Below are 18,885 nucleotides of genomic sequence, written 5' to 3'. Positions count from 1 at the left end.
ATAAGGAAAAAGCCCTTTTTTGAGCATGAAGTTTAAGTAGGAGGTTAAATCAACGAGGAAGCAATCTGGAGCTGATTTGAGCAGATGACTAGGGCAAATATCAAGACCACAATGTTTCTTTGAGAACTTGATAGTGCTCATGCCACATTATCTACTTTTAAACTGCTAAAGGTGGTCCAGCTACTGTCAGCTGGGCATCATTCTGGGGGTGAGTCCAGTGTCATGAGAAAGTCCTCGATGACAGTAGTACTACTGAATAGTGGTTGTCATAACAATTGGATTTTCTCATTAAAATATGTAGGTAGTTTGTCAGCAGAGGGACGGACTGATTGCGTGGACACTATCTTGCTTGTATCAAGGAACGAATTCAAGAGTTGATGAAGCTTTTTAGCATCATTGCCTGCAGACTCTAGTTTTGTTGAAAAGTATGATCGCTTTGCTTGATTGCATATTTGTAGTTCCTACGACTGGATTTCCATACGTTTAGTGTATGTTCGGATCTCAATTTACGCCACGCTCTTTCAAGTTTTCTAGTTTGTGTCTTTAGGTTTTTGAGCTCCTTCGTAAACCAAGGTGTGGAGTTGTGATTCTATGAGGTTTTACGTTGCAAGGGCGCTATATCATCTAGGACACACCTGCATCTATTCTCCCAGGCAGTTAGATGGTTTTGTATTTAAACATTCATTTTGTCTTGATTGAGTGAAACATCTGCATGACATTCTACAGTTTTACACTTTTACACTTGCTTTGATGGCAGCTACGAGATTAATGTAGAGTGGTTAAATATATTACTAATATCCCATGTAATGAGAAGTCTAAGGATGTAGTTAATTGAGTACATATATTCAGGTTTTAATATCTCCGCTACATCAAGGACAGTGTTAATAGTGTAAGCTCACTGCACACTATGTCATACTTAGTGAACAGGAAACGTGCCAGTTTTACAGAAGGCATGATTTCTATACTGTTTTATGTTGAAATAGGGTAGTCTTTACAGTGTAAGAGGTTAGTTTTGAAATGTAAGAAAAAAGCATATATTTACTTCTGGGAGTAACTGGAACATCATTATTTTGTAAAGGTTAGCAGATAAAAAATGCTTCAGAAAGTGCAGCCTGCCATTCGGGCAATGACATAGCAGAAATGATGATACTGAGTCTAGGCAGCCAGACTAAACCATTATTTTGCAGTAGCCTTCGCATAGCTCTTTTGTGCAAACCTTTGAGAAACAGACGCCCTCTCCTTGCCCTGGATGGAGCTGCAGTACTCTGGGAAGAGAAAAAAAAAAGCTTTTGGTTGAGGTTTTCCTTTACTATTGCTGTAGCGTTTATTTAGCCAATCTCTTAACTATGACGTCTGGAAGGCTGGATTCATGGCTTGCTCATAATATTTAACACACCCACTGTAGGCTGGAGCTGCAGCATTACCAGTCCAACCAGTCTACAGCATTCAGTGTAGCTGAAAAGGGTATTCACTCTGCACCTGCCAAAGATCTCTCTCTTTCTCTTCCTCTCTCTCTGTATTTCTTACTACTTTGCTTCCTTTTTTTCTTTTCAAACCACATTGAGGGAGAAATAAGATTTCACAACTGAGAGGAGATACCTCGCTGCTAAGAAAAATCTCTACGATTCTGTTTGCCTAATCTCCGTTCTGTGCCATATTCAAGCTTGTGTTACAGTAGTGTCATCAGTCAGCCAAACCGCCTTGGATACAGCATCACACTGATTTGATTCCAATGAAACCTGCTGGTCTCTCCAAACACTGGATATGATGGATGAAGATTTTGGAACCATTATAAGAAAATCATTTCCAAGTTAATGTTTTTAGGAGTCTTCTAGAGGAAAGAGAGTCCCACTGCTGCATCGAGCTTCAGTTTTCAGTGAATGGGGAGCTTCATACTGTTTGCTGGAACCGAGTATTCTGGATGATTTTTTTTTCATCCCCTGAATCCTTATTTATTCAAGGTTTTTGTTTCCTAATATCTTTTCCAGTCAGTACTTCAAATTTCTGGTATCTTCAGCGTCTTATGAAAACACTGCTAGGGTTTGTGTCATAACAATCACCAGATGTCTTTATTGTGTTCCTCGCTTGATTTTCTAGACTTGATGCCCTGCTTTATATTGAGTATTTTATGAAAAAAAAAACAAATGAGGACTTATTGTTTCTGGAATATTTATTTCTGACAGCATATGAAAATTGACTTTATTCACATAATTGTTTTATATTTCAAAAGAAATTACAAAAGCTTTTTCTATGAAAGAGCAGTTTAAAAATTTATTTAAAAAAAACCTATAATTTTATTAATAATAGTGGAAATGAAAATGATTTTGGTGCGCAAGTTCAGGGTGTTAATCCTGATGGTCTTTTTGGTTGCCTGCACAATGCATATTATGATAGATCTGTTACCAAAGCTGGAGAGACGAGCTACAGGAACTGATGGGAACACAGAGTGCTCCTGCTCTCATGGCCTGAATGAGGAGACGCAGGGCTGGGGGAAGCAGAGAGTCAACAGTGGGGCTGAATCAGGCTGGCCTAATAAGCACACTCTGAGGATCCTACAAGATTTCAGCAGTGATCCAAATTCCAATCTCACTTCACATTCTTTGGAGAAAATTGCAGGGATGTCAGACAAAAATGAAGCTTTTAAAAAACTGGAACAGTTTGGCATCAGTGAGGACCACAATAACAAGCAGCTCATTCAAGATGGGAGCATAAACAAACAGAGGCTTGGAAAGGGATACTCCAGACTGGCACTACTGTTTGATCATCCCCTCTACAAAATTCCAATTCCGGACCTGACAGAGGACGATGTCTTATTTAACGTTAAGAGTGATATCAGATTTAACCCTAAAGTTGCTGAACCTCAGCAATGGTAAGTATGGAAAATAATCTGTAAAATGTGCAAGTGTAAAGCAGCTTAGGTATTTGTGTTTCAAACAGAAATGTTTTGACATATGAGTTAAAAACTGATCTTATTTTTGTCATGAACGCATAGTTTTTATTATCCCCAAATTGATGATAAGGAAAATTCATATCAGTTTAGGTAAACCCTTCATTACATTTTACCAGCAATGGTTTCCTGTACTACTACTTATGCTATTGGGTGCAGAGGTGATCTTAATGTTTTGAATTTGGGAACTTTTAAATGGTATATTCAGTGGAGCACTTACATGGGCCATTTTAGACGATGGAAAACCTATGGAAAACCTAGGTTTCAGGATAAATTTGAAAATGAATCAATTTGCTTATAATCAAGCAAAATCAATGCATCTGTTACATGACCATATCAGGTTTTGTTTAAAAAATTGCACAACAGTGCAATACAAATTATATTTCAAAAATAAGTAAGCAAAATTGAAAAGAAAATTTGTTTTGGGGGAGGGAGAAACTATACAAGAACAATAGTATATCTCTGTAGTGGGAAATAAGCATACTTGTGCCGTTCAAGGTGAGTTAATCTGATTGCATTAAGAAGAGGAAATGATAGGTTCAGATTAACAGAGTTTAATAAAAAAAAAATTAAATGCAAAGAAAAAAAATGGCTTAACAAAGGTTGTAGGACAACTCCAGTGTTTAAACTGGATACATTTATTTTGAAAAGCCAACAAAAGGGACATGTTATATATCCTGTTCAGGGGTCCTTTTACTAAGGTGCACGAGTGATTAGCATGCGCTAAATAATAAACCCATTATATTCCTATGGGTGTCATATCATTTAGAGGCATATTTTCAAAGCACTTTGGGAGGCTAAGTTCCATAGGTTTCTATGGAACTTTGGGAGGCTAAGTGCTTTGAAAATAAGCCTCTTAGTGCATTCTAATTGTTAGCGTGCTCTGAATCTGTTAGCGCACGTTAATAAAAGGACTCCTTAGTATACTATTAATGCTTTCTGTTACCCAAAAGAAAAAGGGGAAGCAAATGCATGTAATGAAAAACACTACTGTCTACTCTTTCTACATGAAAACCTAAAGCATTTACTCCTTTTTAGTGTTGTGGCTTTCATCCATAAGTTACCTGCTCCACTGATTTAGAGGGAAAAGGAAAAGAAAAAAAATGCACAGTCCTGTCTCTGGATACAACAGCAGCACTGTCTTCAAGTTTGTGGATAGTATATTTTGCCTTCAAACATACTGTACCATACATAATTTTAAACCAAGTAATGCAAAAGTGGCTTACGTGTATGCTAATGCAAAGTGTTCACATCGTCACTTTCCACCTCATGTTTTGTTTATCAAAACCTCATATATAATTATATGCAAACTTTGAGATCAGCAGGTTTGAAAAAAACTATCTTTGTAAGCATGCCTGCAGGCAGTACTTGATCCAGCATGTACTATATAATTTATAGATGGCTTTTTGTATAATTGACCTCTAGACATACAGAATCTGATAGGCGGAACAAGCAGTCAGTGGATCTGTGACTATTCGTGGCTATAATTTTGCCACCTGCTGTCCTTGTTTCAATTAATTATAATCACCAAGTTTCATAGTTAAAATCTTAACATTCTGCTTGATTTATAAATTGCATTGTTAACAGTAGCTTAAAACAAAGTCATTAGGAATTTCTGTAGCTGTGGGATTAGGGTGTGATTCACAGTGAGCAAATAGTCAAATGAAATTTGCCCTATGTCCTTCTTGTTTACCTTTTAAACAAGAACAATGTATTCTTGCAGTTGGTTAGGTTAATTAAAAAGTATATTCTGTTAAAACTGAGATTTCCTTTATTTTTGTTATGTCCCTAGTCTGTAAAAAAAAAAAAATATTTATATATATATGCGTGTGTATATATATATGGTGCTACACATAATATGGAATGGCATTTTTAGTTCTATGCAGCCGAAAATAATAGTATTATGTAGTTAAATATTATAGCTCTTCTGTGTGAAAGTGATTTATCATGCTTTTAGCATAAGAATAAGTCCAGGGCCAATTTTGAAATCCTGACCAGTAAAGATCAACTGACGAGTCTTGTGTTCATTGTTTTGCATTTCTGTATGGTGTATATAGATTTATATAAATATTTGCAAAAAATACATTTTCTGGATTTCCAGGCAAAATGAAGGTAATGAAGGTCATGATGAGGAAGAATTTTTGCCTACAGGAGAAACATCTGTTGATTCCTATCCAAACTGGCTAAAATTTCACATTGGTATTAATCGATATGAGCTATATTCGAGGGACAATCCTGTCGTTGCTGGTCTGCTGCAAGATCTTGTCACCCAAAAGATAACTAGTGTTGGTAAGTTCCCATCATTTTGATTTTACATGGGACAGCTGCCTGCTGATAGTCTGTACATGTGCAGAATCACATGACAGTCATGTTCTTTATATTTTTATTTTGAAATGACATGTCATGGTTGCTTCATTGTTGAAATTTATCAGCTGTCTCCTTGGTCTTCAATAAGATTATACTTGGTAGGTGAAATTATATGATAGGTGTTTTAGAACTGTCCAAGTTTTTTTATTCAGAACAAATTCAAAACAATACAGTGAATTCAAAGCACGACAATCGTTCTATTCTGCGATGCTGCAAAGCAGCTTATATAAAAACTAGTAAAAGAAGCCCGTTTCAGAGCAAATGAAACGGGCGCTAGCAAGGTTTTCGTCGCCAACACCCACCTCCGTCCCTGGGCAACCCCTTCGTTGTTCTGGCATTGCTCCGCCCCCAACCTCATGATGTTTGACGCGAGGGCGGGGCCCGGAGCGATTTCCCCCGCCTCCCTGCCTCCTGCCCTTCCAACCCCTTCGTTGTTCTGCCATTGCTCCGTCCTTGAGGGCGGGGCCCGGAGCGATTTTGGTGGCTTCACCACCACGAACCTTCGAACCTTTTTGAAGGAAGTCAGAGCTTGGCTTCACTGACGTCAGTGTCCTCAGAACGTTGAGGGTGAGTTTTATTATAGTAGATAATAACACCAACTAGTCTAAGAATTGTTTTGAATAGTGTATGTTAAAACAAATACCTTGAGTTGTAAGATTGTATGTATATATTTGTCAGGATTTATTAGCTGCCTTTTATGATGAAATTCTCCCATGGTGGTGTATAGCAAATATAGCTTGACATAAACAACTTACATTGTATTAACAGCATAACAATAGTAAAATGATCAAATTTCAGCTTAATACACAGAACAGTAAGGTAAACTTGGAAATAGGGTTTAATTTGCTTAGTAAAAGAAATAATATGACACAGCACAGTAGAACATTCATATAACAAAAATAGGACACCAGACATACCAAGTCACATACATTTGGTGTGTGACACACGCATTACACTCCACTCTCCAGCTTGCACACCAAAGCCCCCTCCTCTCATGCATTCAGGGGCCCTTTTACTAAGCTGTGGCAAAAAGTGACCTGCGGCAATGTGAGCACCTCTTTTGGGCGCTCACCGGGCTAGTTTTTACTGCATCCTGGAAAATGGGCCTTTTTTAAGGGGCCAGAAAAATGGACATGTGGCAAAATAAAAACCAGTGTGTATCCATTTTCGGCCTGAGACCTTACCGCCATCCATTGACTTAGTGGTAAGGTCTCACACACTACCCAGGCAGTAGGCATGCAGCTCGCATCCACTGCCGTTTACTGCCAGTGCATGCAAAATTCAGAATTACCGCCTAGGGCACGCGGTCTATTTCGTACTGCGTGTTTTCAGCACACGACAAATTCAGAATTACTGCTGGGTGGTAATGCGGATTTGTTGTGCCTTTGTAAAAGGGCCCCTCAGGGAGGACAGAATTTTTTTCCTACTTTTCAGGCGCTCTAATGCAAAAATCAGCAGGCCCCTCCCAAAAAACCCCTGCCTCCCAGAAACCTCTCACTACCTAACCTCTCCCCCGGACCTACCCGAATGATGCCCTGATGGTCTAGGGTAGGTCAGGCAGCAGCGATCCCCAGTTACTGCTTCCCATGTCGGCTCCACAGTTCTAAATGGTGGCCTCAAACTCTTGCAAGACTACTGTGAGAGGTTGTGGCTGCCATTTTGGGCCTTGGAACCAGCATGGACATCCATGTTAAGTTAATTTTTAAAAGATTTTAGGGTTCCTTTTACCAAGCTGCGTTAAGCACTAGTGTGTGCTTAACACAGCTTAAAAGGGCTTACTGTGGGACATGCTCAAGTGTCCTGTGGTAAGTTTGAGGTCTGCACATGCAAACTACGCACTAAAAAATAGTTTTATTAATTCTATGGAGGGGGCATGTTGAGGTGTTTCTGCGCTGCTCAGCACCGCTACATTACCACATGCCACTAGTTTGTGAGCCTTTACTGCCTACAAAATAAGTGGTGGTAAGTGCTCATGTGCTAAGTTTTTGTAATGGCTGCATGCTAATGGCAGCATTAGCACATGGCCATTAATTGAAAAAATGAAAAAGGACATAGCGTGCGGAAAATAAATCGCCTAAGGATGCGCTAAGACCATTTTCTACTGCAGCTTAGTAAAAGGACCCCTAAGTGTCATGGACGTCCATAGTTCCTGAAGCTGTCATAAAGCCCAGTATCCCTTGCTAGTTTCACATTCAGAGGAGGAAGGGGGACAGCAACCACTGGGGAATTAAAGAGGTGACTTGCCTTTAATCCCTCCAATGGACAACTGCTCAGTCAGATCACCTTTCTATAACCTGGAGACGCCAAGTACCTGGTCTTAAAAACAACACCCATCTTTGAAACGGGCTTCTATTACACCTTTATTTAAGAATGTTATGTTAGATGCTTCTCTACCAGGTAATTATAGACCAGTATCTTCAATTTTATTCTTAGTGAAAGTCTTGGAGTCAGTGGTTCTCCAGCAGTTACAGGTATTCATTGAGCAAAATAACCTCCTTGATAGCATCGGTTTAGTTTCCGACCTAAACATAATACTGAAACCTTGCTTGTCTCGGTGTGTGATAACTATTAAACTTGGTTTTGATAACAGGGCTCAATTTTTGATGACCACCTTAGATATATCTGCAGCATTTGGTACAGTTAATCTTAAAATTTTACTTGAACATTTGTCAAGCTTTGGATTAGCATGGAAGGTCGTGGAGTGGTTCAGTTCTTTTCTAGCTAATCGAACATTTCTGGTCAGGATTGATCAGGACACTTCCTCTTGGATTCCAGTTAGCGCTGGTGTCCTTCGGGGATCTGCATTACCTGTTATTCTTTTCAGTCTTTATATGACACCAAATTGTAAGCTGTTAACATGCTTGGGGCTGCAGTACAAAATGTATGCTGATGATTTGCAGTTTTTTTCCCAGTTAGTGGCACAATTGATGAAGCTTTAACACATTTATCACAATCTCTAGTTCTGATTTATAGATGGCTTTCTACTAACAGATTTCAATTGAATGTGGTGAAAACTCAAGTTCTGTATCTCTCGCGATTTATTAATAGTGATTGTCCTTCCAGTTTCACTTGTGATAATTGTGTGATACCTATCTTATCAGAAATCAAGTATTTGGGAGTCCTCATTATCTTTGAAAAGTCACATTAAACAACTTATTAAAACTGTCTTTTTTAAAAATTGCGAGTATTGAGGAGAATGAGGGAATTGCTTTCTGCATCTAATTTTCATACAACTTCTGCAGAATTATGTGTTACCACATTTTGGTTATTGTAACTCCTTACTTGTGGGACTCGAGTTTATATGTTGAAGTTGCTACAGTTTGCGCAGAACTCTACAGCTCGTATGAGTGCACAAATTCCACACCATCAGCTATTTCCCTGGTTTTAGTTTCTTTACATTGGTTGCCCATTGAGAAAAGGATTTCTTTTAAATTTTTAACTCTAGTTTTTAAGATTTTGAAGAAAGATGCACCAGCTGTCATGTCCTCTACTTTGAAGTTGTATAAACCAGTCAGAACCCTTAGGTCTACCAATACATTTTTTTTTTGTTACATTTGTACCCCGCACTTTCCCACTCATGGCAGGCTCAATGCGGCTTACATGAGGCAATGGAGGGTTAAGTGACTTGCCCAGAGTTACAAGGAGCTGCCTGTGCCTGAAGTGGGAATCGAACTCAGTTCCCCAGGACCAAAGTCCACCACCCTAACCACTAGGCCACTCCTCCACTGTTGCTACTATTTGAGATTCTACATGGAATGTTGCTATTCCACTAGCAACATTCCATGTAGAAGTCGGCCCTTGCAGATCACCAGTGTGGCCGCGCAGGCTTCTACATGGAATGTTGCTAGTGGAATAGCAACATTCCATGTAGAATCTCCAATAGTAGCAACATTCCATGTAGAATCTCCAATAGTATCTATTTTATTTTTGTTACATTTGTACCCCGCGCTTTCCCACTCATGGCAGGCTCAATGCGGCTTACATGGGGCAATGGAGGGTTAAGTGACTTGCCCAGAGTCACAAGGAGCTGCCTGTGCCTGAAGTGGGAATTGAACTCAGCTCCACAGGACCAAAGTCCACCACCCTAACCACTAGGCCACTCCTCCACTCCTTTTGGAAATTCCTAATTTCTGTTCTGTTAGTTTGCTAGATCTTCGATCATCTATTTTTCAAGTGATGGGACCTAGTCTATGCTTTGCCTGCTGATTTTGTAAATTGTAGTCTTATCTTATTTTTAGAAAACAGCTCAAGGCTTTTTTTTATTTCAAGAGGCATTTGGATAAGCCAGTTTGTTACATGTGATAGTTTTTATACCTCTTAATACAAATAAGAGCTCTCACATGTCATTGTCTTAATAGAAATGTTTTATTGTTAGTATCGGATATTTGGATTATGTATGTGACATTGTAATCTGCTGTGATCTGTGGACTATGCAGAATATAAATGTTTTAAATAAATAAATTATAGTTGGATGTTCATATTTTGGCCCCTCCCTAGACCTACCCTAAACATGCCCAGATATCCCCTTGCTGTATGGACATATTACAATTTTAGACAGCCATATCCTGGCTTTATGAAATTGGAATTTGAACATCTATGCAATATGGATGTCTAAATGCCAGTTTTCAGACAGCCAAAACACGAATAGAGCTTGTAAAAGAAAAGCCAAAGATGGGTAAGATGGGATAAACAGTGGCGTAGCAAGGGCGGGGTGGTGGGGGCGGTCCGCCCCGGGTGTCAGCGGGTGGGGGATGCTCCGCTCCCGCTGCTCCCACCATACCTTCTTGAAAAAAAAAATTTAGTAAAGTGGCATGGCAGGCAGCGCGGCTTCGCGTCTGCCCTGCTTGTAAAACAAGTAGATCTCCTCGTCGGGCCTTCGCTCACTGGGTCCCACCCTCGAGGAAATAGGAAGTTACCTCAGAGGAGGGCGGGACCCAGTGAGCGAAGGCCCGACGAGGAGATCTACTTGTTTTACAAGCAGGGCAGATGCGAAGCCGCACTGCCTGCCACACCGCTTTACTGATTTTTTTTAAAAGAAGGTAGGGTGGGAGCAGTGGGAGCGGAGCACCCCCCACCCGCTGACACCCGGGGCAGAGCTGGTGGTCGGGTCAGGGGAGCCCAGATGACAGAAGGGTATGGGGTGGGGAGCCCAGATGACAGAAGGGGATGGGGTGGGGAGCCCAGATGGCAGAAGGGGATGGGGAGCCCAGATGGCAGAAGGGGATGGGGTGGGGAGCCCAGATGACAGAAGGGGATGGGGAGGGGAGCCCAGATGGCAGAAGGGGATGGGGTGGCCAGATGGGAGAAGGGGATGGGGAGGGGAGCCCAGATGGGGTCTGGGGCTGAAAAGGGAGGCCCTAATGCAAGGCATATGGATGAAGGGAGCTGGAACTGGGGGCTGAAAAGGAGGGTAGGTGGGATAAGGGGGCTAGTACTGGGACTGGGGGCTGAAAAGGGGCAAGAGCTGAAACTGTGGGGACTGGGGGCTGAAAAGGAGACAGGGAGAAGTGGCTGGGGCTGAAGCTCGGGACTAGTGAGAGAAAAGGGCTGGGTTTGAAACTGGGGGCTGAAAAGGGGACAGGGAGAAGTGGCTGGGGGCCGAAGCTCGAGACTGGTGGGAGAAAAGGGCTGGGGCTGAAACTAGGGACTGGTGGGATAGTGGGGCTGGAACTGGGGGCTGAAAAAAAGGGGCAGAGAGAGGGGACAGATCCTGGATGGAAGGGGGAGTGAGAGGGAGGGGCAGACCCTAAATGGATGGGAGAGGGAGGGCAAATGGTGGATTGAGCGGACAGAGAGAAAGGGCAGACAGTGGATGGAAGCGATAGAAAGTGCGGACAGTGAATGGAAGGGGGAGAGAGAGAGAGGGCAGATGGTGGATGGAAGGGGCAGAGATAGAGGGCAGATGTAGATGGAAGAGGCAGGGAGAGAGGGCAGACACTGGATGGCAGAGAGAGAACAAAGACAGATGCTGGATGGAAGGAAGGAAGACAGTGAAAAGAAGATGAGGAAAGCAGAAACCAGAGACAACAAACTGTAAATAAAATATTTACTTTAATTTTTTTGCTTTAGGATATAGTAGTATTGTAGCTGTGTTAATAAATGTTTATAATAGAACATGTAAACAAGGTAATCTTTTTATTGGACTAATTTTAATACATTTTGACTAACTTTCGGAGAACAAAACCCCCTTCCTCAGGTCAGGATAGGATACTGTAACAGCACTATACTGTATTGACCTGAGGAAGGATGTTTTGGCCTCTGAAAGCTTAATGGATTAGTCCAATAAAATTATTTTATTTTCTATATTTGTTTTATTTCTATTTGTTAATTTGTAAAGTGGTGATTAGTTCTTGTTAGTTTTTTTTCAAATTTACATCTGCTGTCTTTATATTTTGCACAGTACTAGGGGACATTTTCTGTTTCTGTGGTGTTGCATTGTATGCAGAGTCTGGCATTGGGGGTTCAGTTTAATTTTTGTCTAAATAAAAAGTTTATGATTACTTGTTCTATAGTGGATTAGGGTGTGTCTGTGTTTGTGAAAAAGACATGACTTTCAGTTGGCATTGACTGTGCAGGATTGACGATCTGTACTATCTGTCTGTTTTCGTTTTACAATAGGTGAATTGATGTTCTAGTGCTCACTGTAGTGTTTAAGATGCTTTCCTTTTCATTGTGTGATTCGTAGAAATGACTGCTTATGGTATGGTAGAATTGCTCTATAGATCCTGAGTGTTTTGTATTCTCGGCATGCCTAGTACTAGATTTTGGAGGGGGGTGTTAAAAAATGACCGGCCCCAGGTGTCAACTACCCTAGCTACGCCACTGGGGATTAATAAGTGGGTGTATAGATTGAGGGCAAAATTATATGTACCATTGAATTAGTTATGGGGAACCGGTCTTAGTTATAGGGTGTTCGACAAGTTAGTCCAGATGTATAGTGAGTGGATAGTCAGTTGCCACAGCTATTAAAAGCTTGGGAGAATAGAGTTCACCTGCTTCCTGAAACAAGTTGTCCTGAGTTAGAATAGCTCTGCTGGGAGTGAGTTACAGAATGTGAGGGCTACTCCTGAGAAGGCTTGTTAGCAGGTTGTAATATTTCTTTTGATGAAGTTTTACTTAGGGATGCTTCTTGAGAGGACAATAGAGGCCTCAAGATGTGTAGAGGGCTAATTTATTCTTTAGGTATTCTCGCTCATTTTGTCTGAGCACCTTGAAAATCAGAGAGAGAGGTTTAGATTTGGCCCTGTAGGGTAATGGTAACCAGACTGCAAAGGTAGGAAAAATGATTTTATTTTCAGTTTAGTGATCGAATTATGTGAGTATTGAGATGTTGGTTTTATTTTACACTGTACAAGGAGGACACACATTTCTTTGTTAATCTGTTGTTGCACAACATGCAGAGATCTGTACCTCTACTTTCAGTTTATGCCTGCATGGTTTTATTTTTTCTGTTCTGTATTTTGTATCAGGTGAAAGTCATGTTCTGTACTTATAGCTGAGGTAAATGATTCTGCTAGCATGTGGTATCTGTGCAGGAATCTGTAACAGTCCATCTTGTTTCAGTTTCCCAGTAACAGGTATATTGGTGCTGTAATGTATTTCAGTAGCATATTTAAATGAAATTACTACTTCTGAAGGTTACAGGTATAGGTAGGTGGGGATGGAATGGATCTTAGCAGGGATTGGCAGGTATGGGTTAGGTTACAGTGGTGTGCCTCGACAATGTTTGCACCTTGTAAGTGTGCCACAAGATGATCAAGGTTGAAAATCACTGCTCTATATACTCTGGCTTAGGAGTGAGGTTCATTATTGTCATGGAATGTGCAAAAATAACCCATTTGGAGTCGTCCCATATTTTCTAATTTTGACTGTGTGCTCTAAAGACCATACCGTAGAATTAACCTAAAACTAACCAAACAAACATATTCTAAAGTATTTATAAAATAAGATGATTATTGTTACTTGGCCTGTGTGATTACCATTGACTAGGTTTATTTTTCATTCCACTATGGAATTCTGCATGTTCAACTCTAATCACAAGTTCAGAAGGAAAAGGAAAGAATGCAAATAAGTTTGACAGAAGCAAACTAACCATTGCTATTCTTATCTTTCTAAGGCTTTCTTATTTTAAGAGCAAAACCATAAAGGTTCATGTTTAATGTTACAGATGCTTAATCATGAATCTCTGAAAATGAGAGAGTGTTGGTGTAAGGTGAGTTTATGGTTATTATCATACAAGCATCCACGTGTAAATAGCACCGTTTACATGTGTTTATCGCACACATGTGTAAAAACCAATATCAGAAAGCATCTATTTACATGTGGAGATCTACACCACACAGGTTTCAGGGGTGTGTGATTTGGACAGGTCTAAAATCTACATGGAACAGATATTCAGCTGGTGGTGATCAGCATTTTGCTAAACATTAATGCCAGGCCATGTCTGGGCTCTGACATTGAATATCCGGGTATATGAAGCCGGATAAAACCTAGCCGGTTAACTATGATATTCAGCACTTAACCAGCTAAGATGAACCACATAAAGAGAGGATTGTATTTTATGGGCTCCTATGTATGTGGTTATCTAGCCCAGTGGCGTAGCCAGAAGTCAATTTTTGGGTGGGCCAACAGGTTGGATGGGTGGGCACTAGACAGTGGTGTGCTGGTAAATGTTTAATAACAGGCTCTCTCCCTGGTGCACCTCCCCTCAAAATTGCAGAGCTGGCTATAGCCGGGGAGAGAGCCTGGGGGGGGGGGGGGGGGGCAATGCATTACTTTCTCCAGGAAAAAAAAATTAAATGATCCCAGGTTCCAATTTAATTCATGTTTAATGTGGGATAAAATGCCATAAATAAGTAAATAAATATAAACTTTTAATGTTGAGCACCTGATTCTCAAAGTGGACATATTCCAAACACTATAATGAAAATAAAATGATTTTTTTTCTACCTTTGTTTTCTGGTGACTGTTTTTCTGATCATGCTGGCCCAGTATCTGATCCTGTTGCTATCTGTCCTCTTAACTCCGTTTCCAGGGCTTCCTTTCCATTTATTTCTTTACTTTCCTCCTTTCTTCTTCATTTCTTGCTCTATATCCATAAGTAAAAGCTGGGTCCTCCGCAGACTTGACTGTCCAGTGGATCCAGCTTCTGCCTATTTTCTTCATCCATGTGCAGTTTTTCTCCTGTCTTCCTTTTCCCTCATCTCATCTCTTTCCTCACTCTTCCATCCCCTCCATCCATGTCCAGCATTTCTTCTCTCTCCCTTCCCTTTCTTCCATCCATGTCCAGCAACCCTCCTCTCCCCTGTCCTTCCCTCCATCCATGTCCAGCAACCCTCCTCTCCCCTGCCCTCCCCTTCATACACCCATGTCCAGCAACCTTCCTATCTCCTCTTTCCTCCCCTCCATCCACGCATGTCCAGCAACTCTCCTCTCCCCTCCATCCACGCATACCTAGCAATTCTTTTCTCTCCCCTGCCCCCCTCTATCCATCCATACGCAGCAATTCTCTTCTCTCTCCCCTTGTCCCCTCCATCCATCCATCCCCAGCAATTCTCTTCCCTCCCCTGCCCCCTCCATTCATCCATACCCAGCAATTCTCCTCTGCCCTGCCCCTATCCAGCCATACCCAGCAATCCTGTTCTTGCCCCTGCCTCCCTCTATCCATCTATACCATACCCAGCAATTCTCCTCTCTGCCCTGCCCCTATCCAGCCATACCCAGCAATTCTGTTCTTGCCCCTGCCCCCCTCTATCCATCTATACCATACCCAGCAATTTTCTTTTCTCCCCTGTCCCCTCCCTCCAGCCATCAGCGATTCTCCTCTCGTCCCTCCCGCTCCCATCCATGTCCTGCGATTCCACCTGCCCGCCCGGAGCCCTCTTCTCCCCCCCCCAAAAAAAATTTCAGTGCAGGCTGAGCTCCGTTCCCGCATCTGCCTCCCTCACTCTCACGGCAGCGCTTCCCAAACGCTGCCCACCGCCGCCACGATCGCAGGATCTACCTCCCTCCGTCTCAGCACTCAGCAGCAGCGGTAGTGAATCATACACGCTGCCTCCTTCTAACCAGTGGATCCAGCTTCTGCCTATTTTCTCCATCCATGTGCAGTTTTTCTCCTCTGTTCCTTTTCCCTCATTTCATCTCCTTCATCTCTCTTCCCTCCCCTCTATGTCCAGCAATTCCCCTCTCTGCCTGAGCCCTGCCCTCCCATCCATGCTCCTCTGTCCCCTGCCATTCATCCCTATCCAGCAATTCCCCTCTCTCCCTGAGCCCTTCCCTCCCATCCATGCTCCTCTGTCCCCTGCCCCCTCCATTCATCCCAATAAAGCAATTCCCCTCTCTCCCTGAGCCCTGCCCTCCCATCTATGCTCCTCTGTCCCCTGCCCCCTCATCCATGCTCCTCTGTCCCCTGCCCCCTCCATTCATCCTTATCCAGCAATTCCCCTCTATTCATCCCTATCCAGCAATTCCCCTCTTTCCCTGAGCCCTGCCCTCCCATGCTCCTCTGTCCCCTGTCCCCTCCATTCATCCCTATCCAGCAATTCCCCTCTCTCCCTGAGCCCTGCCCTCCCATCCATGCTCCTCTGTCCCCTGCCTCCTCCATTCATCCCTGTCCAGCAATTCCCCTCTCTCCTTGAGCCCTGCCATCCATGTCCAGATAGTCCTCTCTCCGTTGCCCTCCTGCTCCCATGTCCAGCTGCCTGCCTGCCCGCCCGCCCTGGCACCCTCTTCTCCCCCCAAGGATCCTTTTTCTTTTATTTTAAATTTACCTGACCTCCGCATCCAACCGCATGGGCAGCAGCGTCACTGACAGTGCTCCCCTCCCGAGTCCCGACGTCTCTAGCAGAAACTTCCTGATTCGTTCATTCGAGGGTGGGACACTGAGAACGAATCAGGAAGCTTCCGCTAGAGACGTCGGGACTTGGGAGGGGAGCGCTTTCAGTGATGCTTCTGTCCATGCGGTTGGACTCGGACGGAGGTTAGGTAAATTTAAAATAAAAGAAAAAGGATCCTTGGGGGGAGAAGAGGGCGCCAGGGCGGGCAGATAAGTGGCTGTAAGCATGGCGCGGCGGCGCCAAACTTACCGTGTCGGACCAGCCCTGCGGCTCCAGCACACCACGCCCCTGGAGGACTGAGAGGAAGTGCAGGGCAAAAAAAAAGGTGCCGGTAAGCCATACCATTGCGTACCGGCACAAAAAAAAGCACTGCATCTACTGCTATCCTACCTCTTTGCATTGCTTCAGTGCAAGTTTTTCCCTGCTTCTTTCTGCTGTACTCTTCATTCCTTATGCCCGATTTCTGCACCACAGTTTGTTCCTGCTGCATGTCTGATTCCTGATCCTACCTGGTTTCCTCCGTGCTCAACTGTGCCCTGAGCCTAGCCTCTCCTCAGTGCTATTTCCTAGGGGAAGTCCTACAATATCTCAATTCCAGTCTCTGTTTTCTATGTAAAATGGGGCTCTGTATTTGTCCACATTGTTAGAATGCACTTCTATAAAATGAGCCACCCTGGTCAACTGATTTTTGATATAGACTACGGACAAGAATACATTTTATCAAGTGCATGTTTTGAAGCTATGAATGTGGTGGGTTTCCTAAACTGTAAATTTTCTTCACAAAGGCTAAGAAGTACATTTAAAAAATAGAATAATGGTTCCCAAACTGTGATCCTTAGACCTCTGCTAGCCCATGACGCCATTGCAGAGGGTTCAGTAAGCTTCTGTTTACAAGACTTCTCCTGAATGTATCTACAGCAGTGGCTCAAGTAGTCCTGGTGTTCATTGGTGGCCTAAGACTTTGAAGATCAGCAGCAACGCCTACATGGACCATAGAGTTGGTGGCAGTTTGGCCTGAGAAACCAACAATGGCATAGAGCATGAAAATCAGTGGCAACTTGGGACTCAAATGAATAGCATGTGGACAAAATCTCACATAGATAAGTAGATCAGTGATGTCATTGAGGTCCATGTGGACCAGGAAATAAGCAATAAAGTGTTGGGAGAGAGATGGATCATAAGAATGGTAAAGATGAACTGGGGAGAGAGAGTGAGAGACTGATAGGGGTGGGCTTGAAAGGGGGACAAACGCTGTGGCAGAAAGCATTCTGGGGCTGGAGGGGAAGAGTTAGGAAAGATTGGAGTGGGGAGAAAAATGAGACTGGGCTGCAAGGAGAGAGAGAAACTGGTGCGGATGGTCTGTGGTGGAACAGAGAGAAAATGTGGAAGCCAATTGGGGAATAACTTGGGGGTCCTTCAAAACTTTTGGAGGTTGTGAATCACCAGACCCAAAGGGATTGGCTTCTGATCAATATCTCTCTCTTCATATATATATAGATATATTTTTTTTATTGAGGAAACAATAAGTTCTGGAGATAGGGCGGCACCAGTGTAGTCAGAGAGGGATGATCTGCTGCTGTGATTATTTGGAAGGTACAGCCTGATCCAGGAAGAGCCCTGCGCTGTTGAAAATTGTTGAATATCTGCTGCTGCAACCCAAAGTTTGTAGTGGATCAAGACTCAAACCTATTAATTAGCAAAAAGAGACTATGGGCTCCTTTTACAAAGTTGCGCTAGTGATTCCAGCGTGGCCAAATGCGACAAATTCAATTCCCATGGGCTTCATCACATTTGCCATTCTGGAATTCCTAGCATGGCTTTGAAAAATGAGCCCTATATTTGTGCTTTTAACAGGGCTAATACTTTACTAATGGGAAGAGGGGTTAGCCTACCACATTATTGGTAACCATGTATCGGAGTGTAGCACTCAGTTTAAGTTATTAAAGTACTTGATTAAAACACCTTTTGGAAAAAGAGCGTCAAAGCAGCATACATAAAGGAGCTTTAAAATGCTAATAAATGATACCAATTTATATTTTATTTTTATAGATTAAAAAAAAATACAGTAATCAAGTCATTCACTTGTAAAGATAATCCAGAGAAACACATTGCAGTCATTATTCATTAACAAAAATATGGCAAAATGCAGAAAGGAAAATTTTGTTTTTATAAAAAAAAAAGAAAGAAAAAAACCTCAAGGATTCAAGCCATCAACAATGGGGAGCCAAGACGAAATCTAAGACTAGTTACATAAAGAATAGCACATGCTATGTCCTATTACAATCAGACCTCCATCTCTTCACACTGTTGCTTCTAGAGGCATCAGTCATAGTAATGAGTGCCTTTTGATTGCTAATGGATACAACTAATTAAGCGGGATCAAGAAAGACATATTTAACAGAGCGATATTTAATAATGCATTTACAAGGAAACCTTGAAGGATTGAGCACTTAATTGTAATATCCCAGGCCTAAAAAGAAGAAAATCTCTACACCTTTTCTGCATTTCCCTTTTTAACGTCCAGAAGCATCCTAATCCGGCAATTTAAAAAACAGACATTCTGGTACCTAAAATATCGTTTGAGCAATCAATCTCGATCTGCAGGAAACGCAAAAATCACAATTGTTGCAGGCACTATATATATATATATTTTTTAATTTGTTTATTGTATTTTGACATAACAGTTACATCTTCACTTATCCGCAACAATCAACTTATGCATAACGTATACATCTC

At 42.2% G+C, this 18,885-nt stretch overlaps 1 protein-coding gene across 1 annotated transcript in view; it reads left to right on the top strand.

Moving 5' to 3' along the window:
• Positions 1-1,432: 1,432 nt before the first annotated feature.
• FAM20C (FAM20C golgi associated secretory pathway kinase) overlaps positions 1,433-18,885 on the top strand; it is a 155,426-nt gene continuing 137,973 nt past the window's right edge. Inside the window, exons 1-2 of the mRNA XM_030211342.1 lie at positions 1,433-2,869; positions 5,049-5,236. Coding sequence (XP_030067202.1) covers positions 2,313-2,869; positions 5,049-5,236 — 745 coding nt within the window. The 5' untranslated portion in view covers positions 1,433-2,312. The remainder of the gene's footprint in view (positions 2,870-5,048; positions 5,237-18,885) is intronic.

This window comes from Microcaecilia unicolor, chromosome 8 (assembly GCF_901765095.1).
Source record: "Microcaecilia unicolor chromosome 8, aMicUni1.1, whole genome shotgun sequence".
NCBI classification, from domain to species: Eukaryota; Metazoa; Chordata; class Amphibia; order Gymnophiona; family Siphonopidae; genus Microcaecilia; species Microcaecilia unicolor.
Note: the sequence above shows the minus strand (reverse complement) of the source record. Positions and strands in the feature narration are given on the sequence as shown.